Genomic DNA, 14,952 nt, shown 5'->3' on the forward strand with positions numbered 1-14,952 from the left:
TATCAATAAAAACTACTGTAAATCGCCAAATTGCTCGAGAAAAAGTTTCAAAGCTCTTCGCTCGTCTTCGTCGTTCTCTTTCTCTGCTGGAGAGGGATGATGTATGAGTTCCTCTACTATTGCATCGTCCGTTTTATTATCTGTAGACGGCAGCTTATCATTGCTTGTTTGTGTGGATGTCTGAGTGGATGGAGTACTTGCTGCTGCTGCTGCTGCTGCTGGATAGAGGCTCTCTAACTCTGCAAGGATGGATAATAAGTTTGGGTCTTTCACGACAATCTTGTCACCCGCTTTGATCGGGAGTTCTTGTTCGACAAACGTCGAGTAAGCTGACATGGATTCTTTTTCTTTCCCTTTTCGTCGATCGTCGGCAGCATGTGCGTCCTCAAGCCAAGTGGTGGTAGTTGAAGAAATGTCATCCATGTCTTGCGCTGGTCGAAACAGTGAATGAACGCCCTCTATATCGTGTTCAGTCACCTCTCTCATTCTTTGCAAAAACTTGCGATCCTCCTAACGTGCATGAGTTGTGTTTTGAGCAACGGGTGTGTTCTTTAGAAAGGAATTGTTGGTTATTTTTTCTACCTTTAACGCTGTGAGTTTGGTCACCCAAAGTTTTCTTAATTGCAAGAGAAACTGACGTTCATCAGAAAGTTTAGAGTAATATTTTCTTGCGCGTTCACTTTAATAGAGTCGTAAGCGATTTCCTTTCATTATGGGGGAGAGGGTGCGATGCAAGGGGAAGAAAGAAAAAAGTACTCACGATTCAAAAGGTGTGCCTGTGGGGAACTGTGTGGGTCTTAGAGAGAGATAACTTGTATCATAAGGTTCTTCAGCATCTGCCGTGGTAGTGGATCGTCCTTGATCTGCCTGATCAGACATCTCGCCACGCTTTCTTTTGATGGCAGACATAATTTTTTTTTGGTTCAACAAGAATAAAATAAAAAAAGGTGGAAATGTAAGCGCGGGGAAAAAAAACATCCAGTCACTTTTTCAATGTGAACGAGATCAAAAAGTGTATTTTTTTAAATGTGATGGATAACAACGGTTCTTTGATCTATTGAGACAAGAGTGAGAGTAGCTTTTGTGCACACATCGAGTCAAATAATAAGAAAAAAGTCTATAGATGGATGTTTATTCCCAAAATGCTTTTTTACGGCTATGGAAACACTAATCCTTGTTGCATAATAGTTAAATAATAAGTACAAAATTAATTTCAGTCCATATGGGTTTGTTTTACTCTTTCAAAATGTTTTTTCTGATGAAAGAAGATACGGTTTCGAATACGACCAAAAGGATACCGCCACCAGGGCCTAATCTCAGTACTTTTGGTAAGAAACCACGGTATAAGGAAGCAACACTAAAAAAAAAGAAGAGGTCTTTGTGAGTAAAGGGCTGCTCCACTGTCTAACCCCCCCCCCACAACAAAAGGTGTCTTACCCTTCTTCCTTTGCAACAGTAGCTAGTGCAGGCAAAGTCCAGTTGTACTTTTTGGGTCCAATGCCATTATAACCTTGAATACGTGTCTTTACCACATCGAAGGGTGTATTGATAGCAGTGGCGACGATACCACCGAGGGTACCAGCGGCGAAATTGGTCATACGTTGTTGATTGACATCCTTGAAAAAATGAACAGAGTTAGGTATGTTTTATCGCGTTCTGTCTCTCTCGTTTCGTTGCGTCTGTCATTTTTACCTTTGATTTAGGCAGCATATCCTTGACTGTGAAAATAAGACCGAAATAAGCACCGTTCCATACAGCATGTCTCCACATGGTAGCTTCCAAGCCATTGAACATAGCAAGCGTTCCTTCTGCACGGACAATCTTTTGAATGGTATCTACTGTACCATTATATTTACCCACCTATGGAAAAAAGAAAAAAAAAAAAAAAAAAAAAAGTCTTAAAATTTTTTTCTTCTTTTTTTGTTCTGCACACGTTTTCCCCTTATCTTGTGTCTATGTCCATTTACGTACATTGGCTTTATCTTGCATTCTCACTTTGACCAATTCAAAGGGCACGATAATGAAAGCTTCAGTTACACCAGCACTGACACCGGTCAAGATAGATAAGGATTGTGTCACTTTTTCAAATCCAAACAATTTCTTGTAGAGCAACGTATATTGTTCATTCGCAGCAAATTTAGTAGCACGCTTGGGAGCCTCTACCATAATGGGTGGTAGAATACCACGATATAAAGAAGCCGCTCTAACAAAAAGAAAGATACAGTGTGAGTCATTTTTTTTTTTTACTCTATTTAAGAGCCCGTAGGCGGGATTTTTTTTCATGTGGGGTAAAGAGAGGAAAAAAGCCTACCCTTCATTTTTAATCATATTTTTAAATGTGGTGACAATGCCAGTATTCGCGCTCGTACTCAATTGTGCTCTAGTTTTGACAACTGATAAAGGAAACAATAAATGATAATGCTTCCCATCATGAAAATTAAAAAAGAGCGACACTTTTTACCATCTAAAGGATACATGACTAGAATTTCAGAGACACCAGCAATGGCGCCTGCCAAAAATTGAAATCCAAAAGGAAGAGCTATTATTGTAAAATAGTAGTCAGTGTGTTTAATTCTGTGAACGACGAGAGCATAACTATGCATTTACGCTTTTGAGTTGCTTCAGACATTGGCTTTGTGGAAAAAAGAGTTTTTAATAAAAGTCAGGGGAGGATAAAAAAAGGGGACAAAAGAAGAAGAAAAAAAAAAAAAAAAAAAAAAAAAAAAAAAAGAGAAAAGGGGAGAATATAAATTAAGGCAATTTGACCCTGAAAAAAAAAAAAAAAAAAAAAAAAAGATTATCTCTCAGCAAAAAAATATTCTTCCCCCGCTCTCACTGTCAATCTATCCTTTCAATGAATCACTCCACATTTTTTCAAAGGCTCTGGAGATTGCCTAATTTGTATAAAAAGATGTTCGTTTCCCCCCATCATGAATTCTCTGGTTTTTTATTGCGACATTCAAATGACTCAAAGACAAAAGAAAAGGAAAGTAGGTCAAAGATCGAGTTTACAAGTCATTCAGAAAACAACATGCCTTTGCAATGTTGTCATCATGAAGAAGGGTGACGTTTCTAAGGCATGTTTGTTTCTATAGTGGTGGAGGTAAAAGACGTTGAATCTTATTGGAAAAAAACTATCTGGAAAAGTTCTTTTTTTTTCCCCCCTCATATCTCCAAAATAGGACATGAACACCTGAAACCACATGTGTCTGTGTTCACTTGTAATGAACAGAACGTATAGATCGTTGAATCATTCTCACATTTCAAAAAAATGCAGACAAATCCAGTTTTTGATGAATGCTTACAAACGACTCATGTTGCTTCGTTAGGTGAATCATGCCTTTTTAGATGCTAAAAGTCCATTGCTATCCGATTTAATTCTATACAATGTACGCTATCCATAGGAGGTATACTAAAGAGTGAGGCTGTCTTAAATAAAAACAGTCAGGAACGCGACGACATTCTAAAGATAGATGGATGTTTCTACTTTGATGATAGGTAAGGAAAGACGAAGCTGTATTCAAGCCAACAGAATCATGTCATCAGAGTATTCGTATTTTACTCTCGAAACTTGGGAGGTGCGGTTTTTATGCAAGCAGTAATGCCTTGTTTCACCTTCATTTAGAGGAAATTCAAAGAAACCCCCAATTTATTTTTTAATTATTTTTTTGCTGTTGTTGTCAACAAGATGTTGTTCATTTGAGGACATGGATGATCCATCAAGCCAATTTCCTTTTTCAACACTCTGTGAAACAAAGAAGAGCAAAAGGGACCCGACTTGTTCACCTTATCCAGCGTACTGGCAAAATTCCCGAAGCAAGAAACTCAAAATGTAGCGTCTTTTCTTAATATGGAAATACCAGGAAAGGGGGGAAAAAGAAAATAACGTATTCAGGCTAAAACGCATACTCATCTGATAAAACATCAACTAAGCATGTCGTCCTTACCGCGATCTGGGGTGACTTTTATTTTTATTTTATTTTTTTTTATTTTTTTTTTGGTCAACATGTAGTACTAAGAATGGCCAGTCATCCGTTTATGTTTGTACTTGGATGGTACTCAAGACGAAGAATGACTTGCTATGTACGTCAACGAACAAACATGATCCAGAGTTTCATCCATATTGCTGTTTTATATTTCTCTTTGCTGATAAATGATTTGCTATCCGTCAGAATGAAAGTTTCCACAAAGAGAACGTGCCATTTTCGGAAAAAGAAAAATTTAAAAAAGAGAGTCGACATTTTTGTTCGCTTGTACGAGGTCGATGGAACAGAGTTTTCGCATGACGAGTGAAAAAAAGATGTTTCATATTCTTTTTGGATTTTTTTTTTTCTTCTTAGTGCGCATTTGAAACCGGCGATGATTCCGGGAAAAAAAAAAGTCTTGTTGTTGTTGTAATTGTTTCTGGACCCTCCCCCCAATTCTTCGTTGTACCTTTTTCCACACTCTTCTCCCTCCCCCCATTGACTACCCCTTACACCCCCCCCAATAAATGAAATCATACATTCAACATTATGCCGCAATTTTTTTTAAATATACATAGTCAACATATGAAACCTGCTTTGCGGTTATTATAAGAAAGAAAACTCGGGAGATGACCTTTTTATGAACGGTTAAATGCCAGAAAAAAAACTGGTTTGATTTTTTTTTCACTAGTGTTTGAAATCATATGCATTCAATTTTTTAATCTTTTTTTTTTTTTTTTTTTTTAATTGTAAATGATGATATAAAAAATGATCAAATCATGCCTCCGTTTTTTTCTTCTTTTTTTCTGATCTTCTCGTCAAAAGAGACAAGTTTAGAGTAGATTGATTTACATTCAATCTTGATGGTTTTTGTAAAATAGATTTCCATTGCATATTTATAGACCGCGTCCTCCTCCCCCCCCCCCAAATTTATTTGTTTTAGTCATCCTATTCATAGCATGGTTTTATGGGGGGGAGCGGTGGTTGTGGTTCGAAAAGAGAAAAATGCTACGCTACAGGTGGGTGATGTAAAGACTTTTTTTTTTCGCCTTTTTGATCCAATACACAAAAAAGGATAAACGCGTATTTTAAACGGAAAATCAGCCCAAACCGTTTTTAGTAGTTTCAAAAATCAACGTTTCTGTGAAAAAGAGACAATGCCTATCCTTTTTGTGTGTCTTTGTAGATGTGTGCAATGGAATAAACTTTTTTTTTTTTTTTTTTCCCTCCATCATTGTTACACATATCTTGAGAAGAGAAATCTCTTTTTTCTTTTTTTGTGCAAAAAGGAAAACCCTATTTCAATCAAGATAATTTTCGGGTCGTTTTCCCGAGTTTTTGTAACTGTCTTTTTTGGGTGTGATTGTGTACGACCGAAGCTTTTTTATATTGTGTTACCAAAACAAGCGATATGCGTTTTTGTCTGCGTGTTTCTTTCCAATGACACGGGTTTCACCCCTCCCCCCCCCCTTTTTTTTTTCTTATCCCCCTTCCATGTTACACCTATTGTACTGCAAGGTTGGGGGGGGGAGGAGGGGGTCACAAAGCATTGGACCACAGAAATTATATACATGAGAGAGATGGAGAGAGAGGGGTTTTTTGTCTTTATTCAATGGATTCAAGTGGTCAAGACAGCCAAGCTGCCATTTTTAGCACTATTATTACTATTGTCGGATGCGGTGGATAAGCGTGGCTTTTTTATCATTTCTTGTTGCTGCTGCTGCTGCTGTTGCTGCTGCTGATCGTCATCATCATCTGCCATTTCTAATAATAATCGCTTTGAGGAAGACGAGGTAGATGACAAAGAAGGAGTGGCTCCTGATTTTTGTTGAGACATGCTCATTAAAGTATCTGCTGCACTGGTTTCAATAGGACTTGTCATACTTTTATTGTTAGGGTGGTGGTGGTGGTGGGTGGGTTGGATGATGGAAGGTATAGATGTAGAAGACGTAGTAGAACCCTGTCTTTGATGTGGTTGATAAGGCAAAGGGAGTTCACGTTTGAAAGCGGTGGAGGGCGGAGGTGGAGGAGTAGGTCCTGGCGCTGATGTTGCGGGTGCGGGTGCGGGTGCAGGTGCTAGCGTGGGCGTGGGTGTGGATGTGGGCCTACTGGTGGTGATCATTCTCGGGGAAGCAGTGGGTTGGGTCATGGCATCGTGATGAGGATCAAATAAAATAGAAGTTCTTCTCAACGGTTCATTGGGGTGAGCGGCCGTCGATGGATGGCTCGTGGGTGTAGTACGTGGTGAAGAGGTGGTGTCATAGGTATAATTCGAAGGCGGTGGTGGAGGAGGAGGAGGAGCACGCGGTGAATAGGGTGGCTGATGTTGATAATAAGGGTAGGGAGGGCCATGATGAGAAGGAGGAGGAGGAGGTAAGGATGCTGGTGCTGGTGCTGGTGCTGGTGCTGCTGTGGCTGTGGCTGTGGATCCTGATACGGTGAATGGCGGGGCGCGTGCCGGAGTCCTTGGTGATGATTTGGTAGGCACAGGGGAGCGAGCAATGAAGGGCATTTTGTTGTTCTGAGGAGCTGTTAAAGGTGAAGGATGTTGAAACATGGGTGAAGACCGATTGCTGTTCGTATTCGCATGATGACTACTACTGTTGTTGTTGTTGTTGTTGTTGTTGCTGTTATCGTAGTGGCGCATGGGATTCAATACAGGACGGTCTGAAGGTGTTGGCGCTCTGTTGTTGTGATGGAATGGGCTCCCATTGTTCAATATATCCGGTATACGAACGTCCCTCATCGGTCCGTGACTACTACTGCTATGACTCTGATTCAGACGAGGGGAGGACTGTCGATAAGGATGAGGTGAGTTTGTGTTGTGTTGATAAGGTGATAAAACGGGAGACTTTGGACGGTGGTGATTGGGTGGTAATAAAGGTAAATCACGAGTGATCGGTGGTTGCTGTGAGGAATGAGGCGGCAACGACGGAGGAGGTTGTTGATGTAGATAGTTTCCCTGTGTGGATGACGATGGAGGAAGAGGAGGAGGAGGAGGAGCTGCAGCAGCCGATGGATGGGCTGCAGCCCCACTCGTTGGAGGGTGTGGTGGTACAGGCGCTGATGCTGATGCTGGTGGTGGTGGTGGTGGTGGTGGCTGAGATGGATGAGGGGGCTGCCCACGGGAGCTATTGGTTTGATACTGATATGGATTATGAACATCTTGTGGTACGGGGGTAGTTGCCACATTCGTAGTAGCAGCGGACGCTCCATGACCATGCTGATTGGCACTCGATTTTCGTAACAATTCTAACCTCTGTCGAATATGAGGATTGGATGGATCCAACTCGGCCGCTCTTTGGTAGGCATCCAAGGCGTCTTGCACTTGGTTGTTGCATGATTCGTACAATGTTCCCAAGTCATACCATACCTCGCTGATGTAAGGATTCAGTCGGATAGCACGACTATAAGCATCCAAAGCATCTCTATATTGATTGATTTGATAATACAATACACCAATCGAACACCAAAACGTAGGATTACGTGCATCACGGTAAACGGCTTGTTGATAGGCTTCATACGCTTTGTTGTAGTTTTGCTCGACCATATAACATCTTCCCAAAAGATACCACGATTGTGCATCTGTACTGTCTGCTTTCAGGGATCTTGTCAAGTACTGAATAGCTGTGGATTGGTTTGAAAAGGACGTGTTTTGCTGATGATACAGCCAACCCAATTGCTGAAGTACTTTAGCATGATCTGCGTTTTCGGTTAATACACGTTCATACGCTTCTTTTGCTGATTCATATTCCTTTTGTTGTTCATACACATGTCCTGTCTGAAACCAGATGTCGATTTCTGTCAAAGGTTTAGGAGGATTATGCAAAATATAACGAAAGCACTAAAAGAAAAAGGTATGTACGTTTAGAAAAAAAAAAAAAAACCCTCGGACTCATGCACCGTTCTCCAAGCACCTCCCCCCCTCCCTCATTGTCTCTTACCTGTAATGATAAATCATACTTCTGTTGCTGCTTATAGATAATGCCTAGTCTGAAATACACTTCATTGGCCTTTTCAAATTGAGGATCCATTCTCATGACAGCTGAAAATGCCTCTTCGGCATGCTCAATAGAACCATAACGGTCGTAAAGAATACCGATGCCGTACCATAATTTGGGATCATTGGGATTTTGTAAATGATATAAAGCTTGTTGATAAGCTTGGTAGGCTTCTTGCAAGTTATCCATCATCAAGTAACAATGTCCCAGTGCGCTCCATGTTTCGCCGTTTTTCTCCTGTATGGCTAGAATACGTTTAAAGTATTCTACAGCCTTTGCAAACATTTCTCTTCCTCTACATAAGGAGGCAATATGAGATAATGCTGGTATAGAGTAAGGATTATGTCGTAGAGCCGATTTATATGAATTCATCGCTCTTTCCCAATCCGCCATCATCTCCGCTAGATTGCCTATCAATGTCATGAAAAGGGGGGGGGGAGGGAAACGGGGAGTCAGGATAGGGATCATAATAATGATGATGATGATGTGGCGTTTTTCCAACACCCAAAAAAAAAAAAATAAGGTTTAAAGTTCAGAACATTGTAAATCCAAATATAGTAAAATAGCGGATTACAAGTGTCATACACAATAGTCTCACCCACTTTTGGTTCCTTCTTTCCTCTCCCCCCTTTTTTCAACTCCTTTTTTTCCTGCGACACCCCCTTGACAAACTCCGGTTATCCCTTTTTTTAGCTGTGCTTCAATTATGTCTCCTGCAACACACGCACATAGACACACGCACACACACACACACACACACACACACACACACACACGGGCTTGTTCAACATGGTAAAATACATACATGTATATGCACAGAATAAAAAAAAAAAGAAAAAAAAAAAAAAAAGAGAAAAAATTCTCATGACTCTATTTTTTCTTTTCTTTTTTTTTTTTTCTTCACCCTTTAAGCCCACGTTTCTCTGCCCAGTTTTTTTAATATAAAAAATGACATGATATAAAAAAACCCCCAAGTAGAGACTATTTATATACTTTACCTAAAGTTAACCATGCTTGTTCATTTACAGTCGTCAACTTTTGAATCACTGCTGAGGTGGAGTAGGGTTGTTGTTGTTGCTGTTGTTGCTGTTGCTGTTGTGGCTGTGCTGTTATAGCAGTCGTCGTCGTCGTTGTCGTCGAGGCAGTTGTTTGATTACTAGTCACTGTCGCAGGCTGGGACATGGACATTGTATATAAATGTTAAATAGGACAAAAAAGATAGCTTGTAGTTAGGGTCAAAAAGCAAGGGAAAGTATAGGGAAAAAAAAATTAAAAAAAAAAAAAAAAAAGAGAGAAAGAGTGAAAAAGCAAATCAACTATGAAAAAACCAGGAAAAAAGAAGAAAAAATAGAAAAAAAAGAAAAAAAGAGCCATCTCTTTTTCTTATTTTTTTCATTTTTTTTTGTTTTGGGGGTGGAAGTATATTTGTTGTTGTTAAAAAGAATCTAGAGGAACCGGGGCGGGGAGAAAGTGGGAGGAGGAAACGGGGGGGACAAATTTTATTTTTTTTTTTTTTTGATTAAAAGAAACCAACAGGTTTCAAATGATTTTTTATTTTTTTTTTAAGGTTTGAAAGACGTAGCATTTTTGATTGCCGATCCAAATGCCCTTTTCCTGTAAAAAAAAAAAAAAAAAAAAAAGTCATCTCAATTTTAATTTTGAATCACGTGAGCCTTTAGAACGCGTTCTTTTTCTCTTCCTTTTCTTTTCAACTGCACCCCATTTTACTCTGCCTGATGACTATTTGGGTGTAAAATCTCATTGGGCCCCTTTCCCAAAAGAAAAATTTATCTCTTTTCTGTTTTCCCGTTTCTTTGCATCCGTCGATAAAAAGAGAAATGGCAATAAAAACAATCATAGCCAATGTGCCACCTTTAACAAAATCGTTAATGACAGCCGTCATCAGTTTCTCCCTGGCTGCCTATATTTATGTGTACAGATTACGATCAGAAGCAGACATCGATACAATACCCTTAAATATATGCCCATTTATTGGCTTAATACCCGGATTGTATGTGTAGAAGAACAGCTTTTATTTCTTTACTTCAGTTTGTTAATTCCATCACCCTTTCTATTGGCAGTGCCTTTTACGCACCATGGACTTTGTTGACCGCTTTTTTATACGAAGATAATCTATTATCGGTAAACAAAAAAAAACATACATCAGAGAGGACTACCTCCATCGTCCATCCGTGAAAAACAAGACATTGACGCCTTCCCCTTTCTCATCCCGCCATTCCCCTCCATTTAGCTCCTCTTCAGTTTAGTAGTTATTCTGTTTTGCGGAAAATACTTGGAAAGAGTTTGGGGATCCAAAGAATTACTGAAATTTATAGTGGTGGTGGGTTTGACAACCAACGTGATCACTTGGGTGGCGATACTGCTTACTTATTATCTGTCAGCAAACGATGCCTATTTGTAAAGTGGAAAAGGATAAAGGGGGAGCTCGATCGAATAGAGTATAGGCTCCTACTAATGACGCTTTGTATAATAGATATCAACTTCAAATCAATGGCATGGCTGGCGTGTTTTCAGGCTTCTTAGTAGCTTTTAAGCATTTAATACCTGAGTATCGTATTGCCATCATGGGCGGTAAAATATCCATACGTGTCAAGGTAAATTAGAAAAACAAGAGAGGGCATGCCCCTTTTGACCCAGCCCTTGCTCACTTCTTATCTATGGATCATTGATCATGTTTTGTAGAATCTGCTGGGTGTAGCCACTCTCGTCAGTATTCTAAGCCTTGTCTTGTTCAAAGCCATGGTCTTTTATAACCTTGTCAATCTTGGCTGGCTCGTGGCTTGGGTTTATATTCGTTTTTTCAAATACCAAGACGGTCTTCAGGGTGATCGTAGTGAAGCCTTTGCCATTCAAACCTTTTTCCCAGAGTTTTTACAGTAAAGTGTGATCTTTTTAAGGAGGTGGGGGGGGGCTCTGTGAACGAGTGGATAGACGGGAATGAAACTAAACAACACACTCCTTTCTTTTCTATAGTCCCATTGTCTTGTTGATCTCCAATACCGTCTATGGTATTTTGGTGAAATTCAGACTATGTAGACCAGGACCACGATCCTATCATGATGTAGAATTAGGCAATTTATTAAATCCAATTCCTGGATCTGCGCGTGCAGAAGCAGAAAGAAGAAGGTAAAGGAGGGGAGAGAGAGAGAGAGAGAGAGACATGGGATCACCTTGCTATTTGGCTACTGTTTATTTACTTTTTTTGTATGATTTATACATGACAGAGCATTGGCATTAAAGGCATTGGATATGCGTTTATCACACAAAGGATCATCCAACAATGCATCCCAAGCTGCTTCATCAACGGCCACAACAACAGCAGCAGCAGCAACCTCCCACGAGGCACCTTCATTAGCTCGACCAGAAACCATTCTTTTCGACGCAGAGACAGGAAGCATTAGTAAATCATCACCTCCATCATCACCTGTCATGACGCCATTCAATAGTGTAACCATTCCTACCCACAAAGATTAAATCATGCTTGTTGTTGTAGCTTTAGACACAAAGCCTTTTTTTCTTTAAAATGAATGTGCCTGCAGGAAGCAAATGATATCGATGTACATTATGTAAAATGCAAGAAAAAAGTAAAAAAGAGTGACTTTCTTTTTTTCTTGCCTCGTTTGCATGTGAATGGTTTGCTCGTCAAAGTGGAAAAAAAAAAAAAAAAAAAAAAATACAGAGGATTTCAGGGACAATCGAGACAGATTTAACCTTTATGAGACAGTGATGGCACAGACCCAATCTAGATGGAGAGGAAAAATCAAAAAATGGTTTACCGCACTCGCCCCCCTTTTTGTAAACAGTCTTTCTGCATTCATTAAAATCGCAACAACACCCATTTATTTGTAAAGACATACAAAACCCCCTTGAAAAGCTTAAAAAAATGAAAGGGTTACCTGCTAGCGATTTGTCGTAGTTTGAATTTTAACATAGGAGTGGAAGGGACGAAAAAAAAGTGAAAAAAAAGTAGTAAAAAAGAAAAGACCCTGTGAAATGCACAGAGGGGGGCGAAAAAAGACAAGAAGGGGATAAAAGACAGCCTCTAGATTTCATTTCTATCTTCTTTGACTGCTGCCTGCCTTTCTCGTATAAGATACCCTGTTTTCCATTATTTGTAGTCATCATTTGTTTTCATTCATAGAAAGTTGTCATGTCGTTTCGTTCTTTTGTTTCTCGAGCCTTCACCGCAGCACAGCAGCCTCATTATCGTCAACAGCAACAAAGAATGTATACACTATGTCGAGATTGCTTGCATCGATCAGCCAAAACACATGACTACCTGTCTCCTCCCACCACCATCACCATCCGATCCTTGTCATCGCGACGGTCGTTGACAACCCATGCTATTTCTACCAAGACTCCGAAACAACAAGAACTACAAGAACAGACATCGGTAATGAATAGACCACTTACCTTAGTGGAAGCATTTCGACAAGAATTATATCAACCCTCTTATCCGCTCAATGCATATTATCCATCTTCCATCGTTCGTAAGACAGTGAGAAGAAGAGAAAGTCGAAAACGGTTATTAGATCAATACCATCAGCTTATGAAAGGAGTGACGAACCCCTCTTCTCAACAAAAAGAATGTCTCTCCTCTATCACCTATCGTGATATTCAAGTCTTTTTGTCTCGATTCACCAACGTCAATCCGGATGAACCAGCCAATCAAAACCATGTGTACCAAGCCTTTCGCATATTAAAAGACATGAAAGCAGGCCTTTTTCCACAAGCTCCTTTTCGTTGGCACGCAGACGGAGAGGTCATGATTTGTATGGCTGCAGAATTGGACATGGCACAAACAGCGGATCAACTCTTGACAGAATGGACAGACACCATGAAAACATCGGCGCAGCGCTCGTATACGATCGGGCCGAGCCTGTATGAAGCCGTCATCGGTGCTCTTTCACGCGACAAACAGCTGGATCGTATCTATTACTGGCTGAATCACATGCGGCAACAGTCCCCCCAGGACGCTATGTTGTCGAGAAGAATGATGCGCTACGTCGTGATGTGTCATCTCTCGCTTGACCAGCTGGACGAAGCCATTTCATTCTTAAAGATGAACCAACGACACCAACCCTGGTTAGAAAACGAAAAGAGTTTTCGGCCTACGAGACGCTACCACCAGCTCAACAGCAAGAACAAGAACAACGGCAGCAACACAAACTATTTCAGTCATGGCCATCACAAGAGCAACGACGATCTTGCCATGTTGGATCGTGCCTTGAGCTTATTCGCAGAGGATTGCGATGCAGAATGGCGACTCAACGAGATGCGCCATGTGTATCTTGCCAAAAGGCAGTACAAACTCCCCAACGCTCACACCATTCTCCGCCACCTCATCGATAAATGCATCTATACGCGACAAGGATACGCAGCGCGTCGACTGTTAGCGGATACCCTTCGCGTCCACGATGACGAAGGAACGCAGATCTGTGCCCAAAAGCTCATCCAAGCGTATTTGGCGGAAAAGAAGATACCCTCCGCGATCCAGGTCTACGAAAAACTGCACGACTTTCCCCTCCATTTACCCATCGCTCTTTATCACCGCCTCGTGATTCAACTCGCCAAAAACAAATACCACATCCACGCGCTCACCCTGTACAGAAAGTGCAGAGAATTATACCCCAGCCAGCCCTCCACACTGGCCCATGTCGACGATCCAGACGTCATGCGACAGATCGTTTTTGGCATGCCCATCCATGTCTTTAGAGGATTAGTGAAGGCTCGAGATTATGCGCGCGCAAGGGCGTTCTATCCCGAAGTCTTACCCCTGATCCCAGCCGCACCACAACCTCTTTCCCGACTACTGGTGCGAGCTTTTTTCGGATTGTGTGCACACACCGCTGATTTGCGCCTGTTTGAAAAAGTGTTTAAAGAGAGTGAGAAATTGAAATTGGGATTAACCCACGAAGGGCTGACGTCCCTCTTGGCGTTGTATCTGACAAGCAAGAAAGTGGATTTAGCGAAATGGGCCTTCCGTCAAATAGCCACCTTGACGGAAGGGCCGGATGTGTACGACTTTAATTTGCTGATACGTACTGTGGAATTGGAGCAGCGACAACAGCGTGCCTTAGGCTTGATAGAGGACGATGAGAACCGTCATAAGCACAGCCAGGATAAAATATTGGATATTTTACAGCACATGCAAAGAGTCAACGTAGCGCCCGATGCATCCACTCTGAGGACTTTAGCCAGTATGACCAAAGATGCACAATTAAAGACGACATTATACCAGCGGTTATCAGACATGTTGCTCCCTCCATCCTCCTCCTCTTCCTCCTCCTCTTCCTCCTCCTCTTCCTCCTCCTCTTCCTCGTCACCCAAGAAACACCAAAACCAACGCGAAAACGACATCTTTTTAAACAATCTTGTGCTTGCCCACATCATCGATACAGAAGGGGTGGAAAGAGCCGCCCATATTTTTCTTCAGAATGACCGAGGCGCGCTTTTCCCTACCGAAAGCAACAAACCCATCAGGGCCAATGTCATCACCTATGAAACATTGATGGATGCCTGTTTACCACCCCCTTCCTCTACGACGACGACGACGACGGCTATACCAGCTTCCCAACTCATGTACGCTCGCAGATTATTCAAGTTGATGCAATCCAAAGGCTTCACACCTCGAGAGACTATTTATGCGAAATTGGTGCAGCACTTTGCAGCCAAGGGCAAAATCTCAAAAGCCCATGACTATCTAAAGTGTTTGGAAAAGGATTACGGTTCCTTGGTGACGTTGACAGCGGACCATTATCTCCCCATTGTGAATGCTTTGTTGCGTCAACGCAAGTATGTCTTGGCGAGATATCTCATCATGAAGGAAATGAGACTCGAAAAGAAAATACCCTTGAACAATGAGTTAAAGTCAAAATTGAAGCTGATACAGTCAAAAATAAAGTAACGGCGCGGGAGGGGGGCACCTTTTTGTCCTTGAGTGTGTCTCATTTTATTTTTATTTT

The 14,952-nt window shown here is 41.2% G+C and overlaps 6 protein-coding genes across 6 annotated transcripts; 3 read left to right on the plus strand and 3 right to left on the minus strand.

Moving 5' to 3' along the window:
• Nucleotides 1-12: 12 nt before the first annotated feature.
• Nucleotides 13-909, minus strand: BDF20DRAFT_916134 (uncharacterized protein; the record flags this gene model as incomplete). The annotated part of the gene is made up of 3 exons (XM_053084412.1): nucleotides 13-510; nucleotides 583-679; nucleotides 761-909. The coding sequence occupies 3 exons, from the start codon at nucleotides 907-909 to the stop codon at nucleotides 13-15; spliced, it is 744 nt and encodes a 247-aa protein (XP_052932991.1).
• A 31-nt stretch (nucleotides 910-940) lies between these two features.
• BDF20DRAFT_890521 (mitochondrial carrier domain-containing protein) lies at nucleotides 941-2,687 on the minus strand. Its single transcript, XM_053082201.1, has 7 exons — nucleotides 2,608-2,687; nucleotides 2,462-2,539; nucleotides 2,312-2,393; nucleotides 1,972-2,203; nucleotides 1,693-1,860; nucleotides 1,438-1,616; nucleotides 941-1,357 (listed from the first exon to the last, which is right to left on the minus strand). The coding sequence occupies exons 1-7, from the start codon at nucleotides 2,627-2,629 to the stop codon at nucleotides 1,234-1,236; spliced, it is 885 nt and encodes a 294-aa protein (XP_052932992.1). The 5' UTR covers nucleotides 2,630-2,687; the 3' UTR covers nucleotides 941-1,233.
• A 786-nt stretch (nucleotides 2,688-3,473) lies between these two features.
• On the plus strand, nucleotides 3,474-4,293 carry BDF20DRAFT_838684 (uncharacterized protein; the record flags this gene model as incomplete). Its single annotated transcript, XM_053079192.1, has 3 exons — nucleotides 3,474-3,498; nucleotides 3,689-3,832; nucleotides 4,013-4,293. The coding sequence occupies 3 exons, from the start codon at nucleotides 3,474-3,476 to the stop codon at nucleotides 4,291-4,293; spliced, it is 450 nt and encodes a 149-aa protein (XP_052932993.1).
• Nucleotides 4,294-5,583: 1,290 nt separating this feature from the next.
• On the minus strand, nucleotides 5,584-8,389 carry BDF20DRAFT_838685 (uncharacterized protein; the record flags this gene model as incomplete). The annotated part of the gene is made up of 2 exons (XM_053079193.1): nucleotides 5,584-7,809; nucleotides 7,910-8,389. The coding sequence occupies 2 exons, from the start codon at nucleotides 8,387-8,389 to the stop codon at nucleotides 5,584-5,586; spliced, it is 2,706 nt and encodes a 901-aa protein (XP_052932994.1).
• A 1,217-nt stretch (nucleotides 8,390-9,606) lies between these two features.
• On the plus strand, nucleotides 9,607-11,661 carry BDF20DRAFT_890544 (eukaryotic integral membrane protein-domain-containing protein). Its single transcript, XM_053082202.1, has 7 exons — nucleotides 9,607-9,977; nucleotides 10,048-10,108; nucleotides 10,218-10,384; nucleotides 10,461-10,581; nucleotides 10,670-10,863; nucleotides 10,961-11,113; nucleotides 11,212-11,661. The coding sequence occupies exons 1-7, from the start codon at nucleotides 9,805-9,807 to the stop codon at nucleotides 11,459-11,461; spliced, it is 1,119 nt and encodes a 372-aa protein (XP_052932995.1). The 5' UTR covers nucleotides 9,607-9,804; the 3' UTR covers nucleotides 11,462-11,661.
• Nucleotides 11,662-12,137: 476 nt separating this feature from the next.
• On the plus strand, nucleotides 12,138-14,894 carry BDF20DRAFT_838687 (uncharacterized protein; the record flags this gene model as incomplete). The annotated part of the gene is made up of 1 exon (XM_053079194.1): nucleotides 12,138-14,894. The coding sequence occupies one exon, from the start codon at nucleotides 12,138-12,140 to the stop codon at nucleotides 14,892-14,894; it is 2,757 nt and encodes a 918-aa protein (XP_052932996.1).
• Nucleotides 14,895-14,952: the final 58 nt, after the last annotated feature.

The sequence above is a fragment of the Mycotypha africana genome, assembly GCF_025528875.1.
Source record: "Mycotypha africana strain NRRL 2978 chromosome Unknown BDF20scaffold_10, whole genome shotgun sequence".
Lineage (NCBI taxonomy): Eukaryota > Fungi > Mucoromycota > Mucoromycetes > Mucorales > Mycotyphaceae > Mycotypha > Mycotypha africana.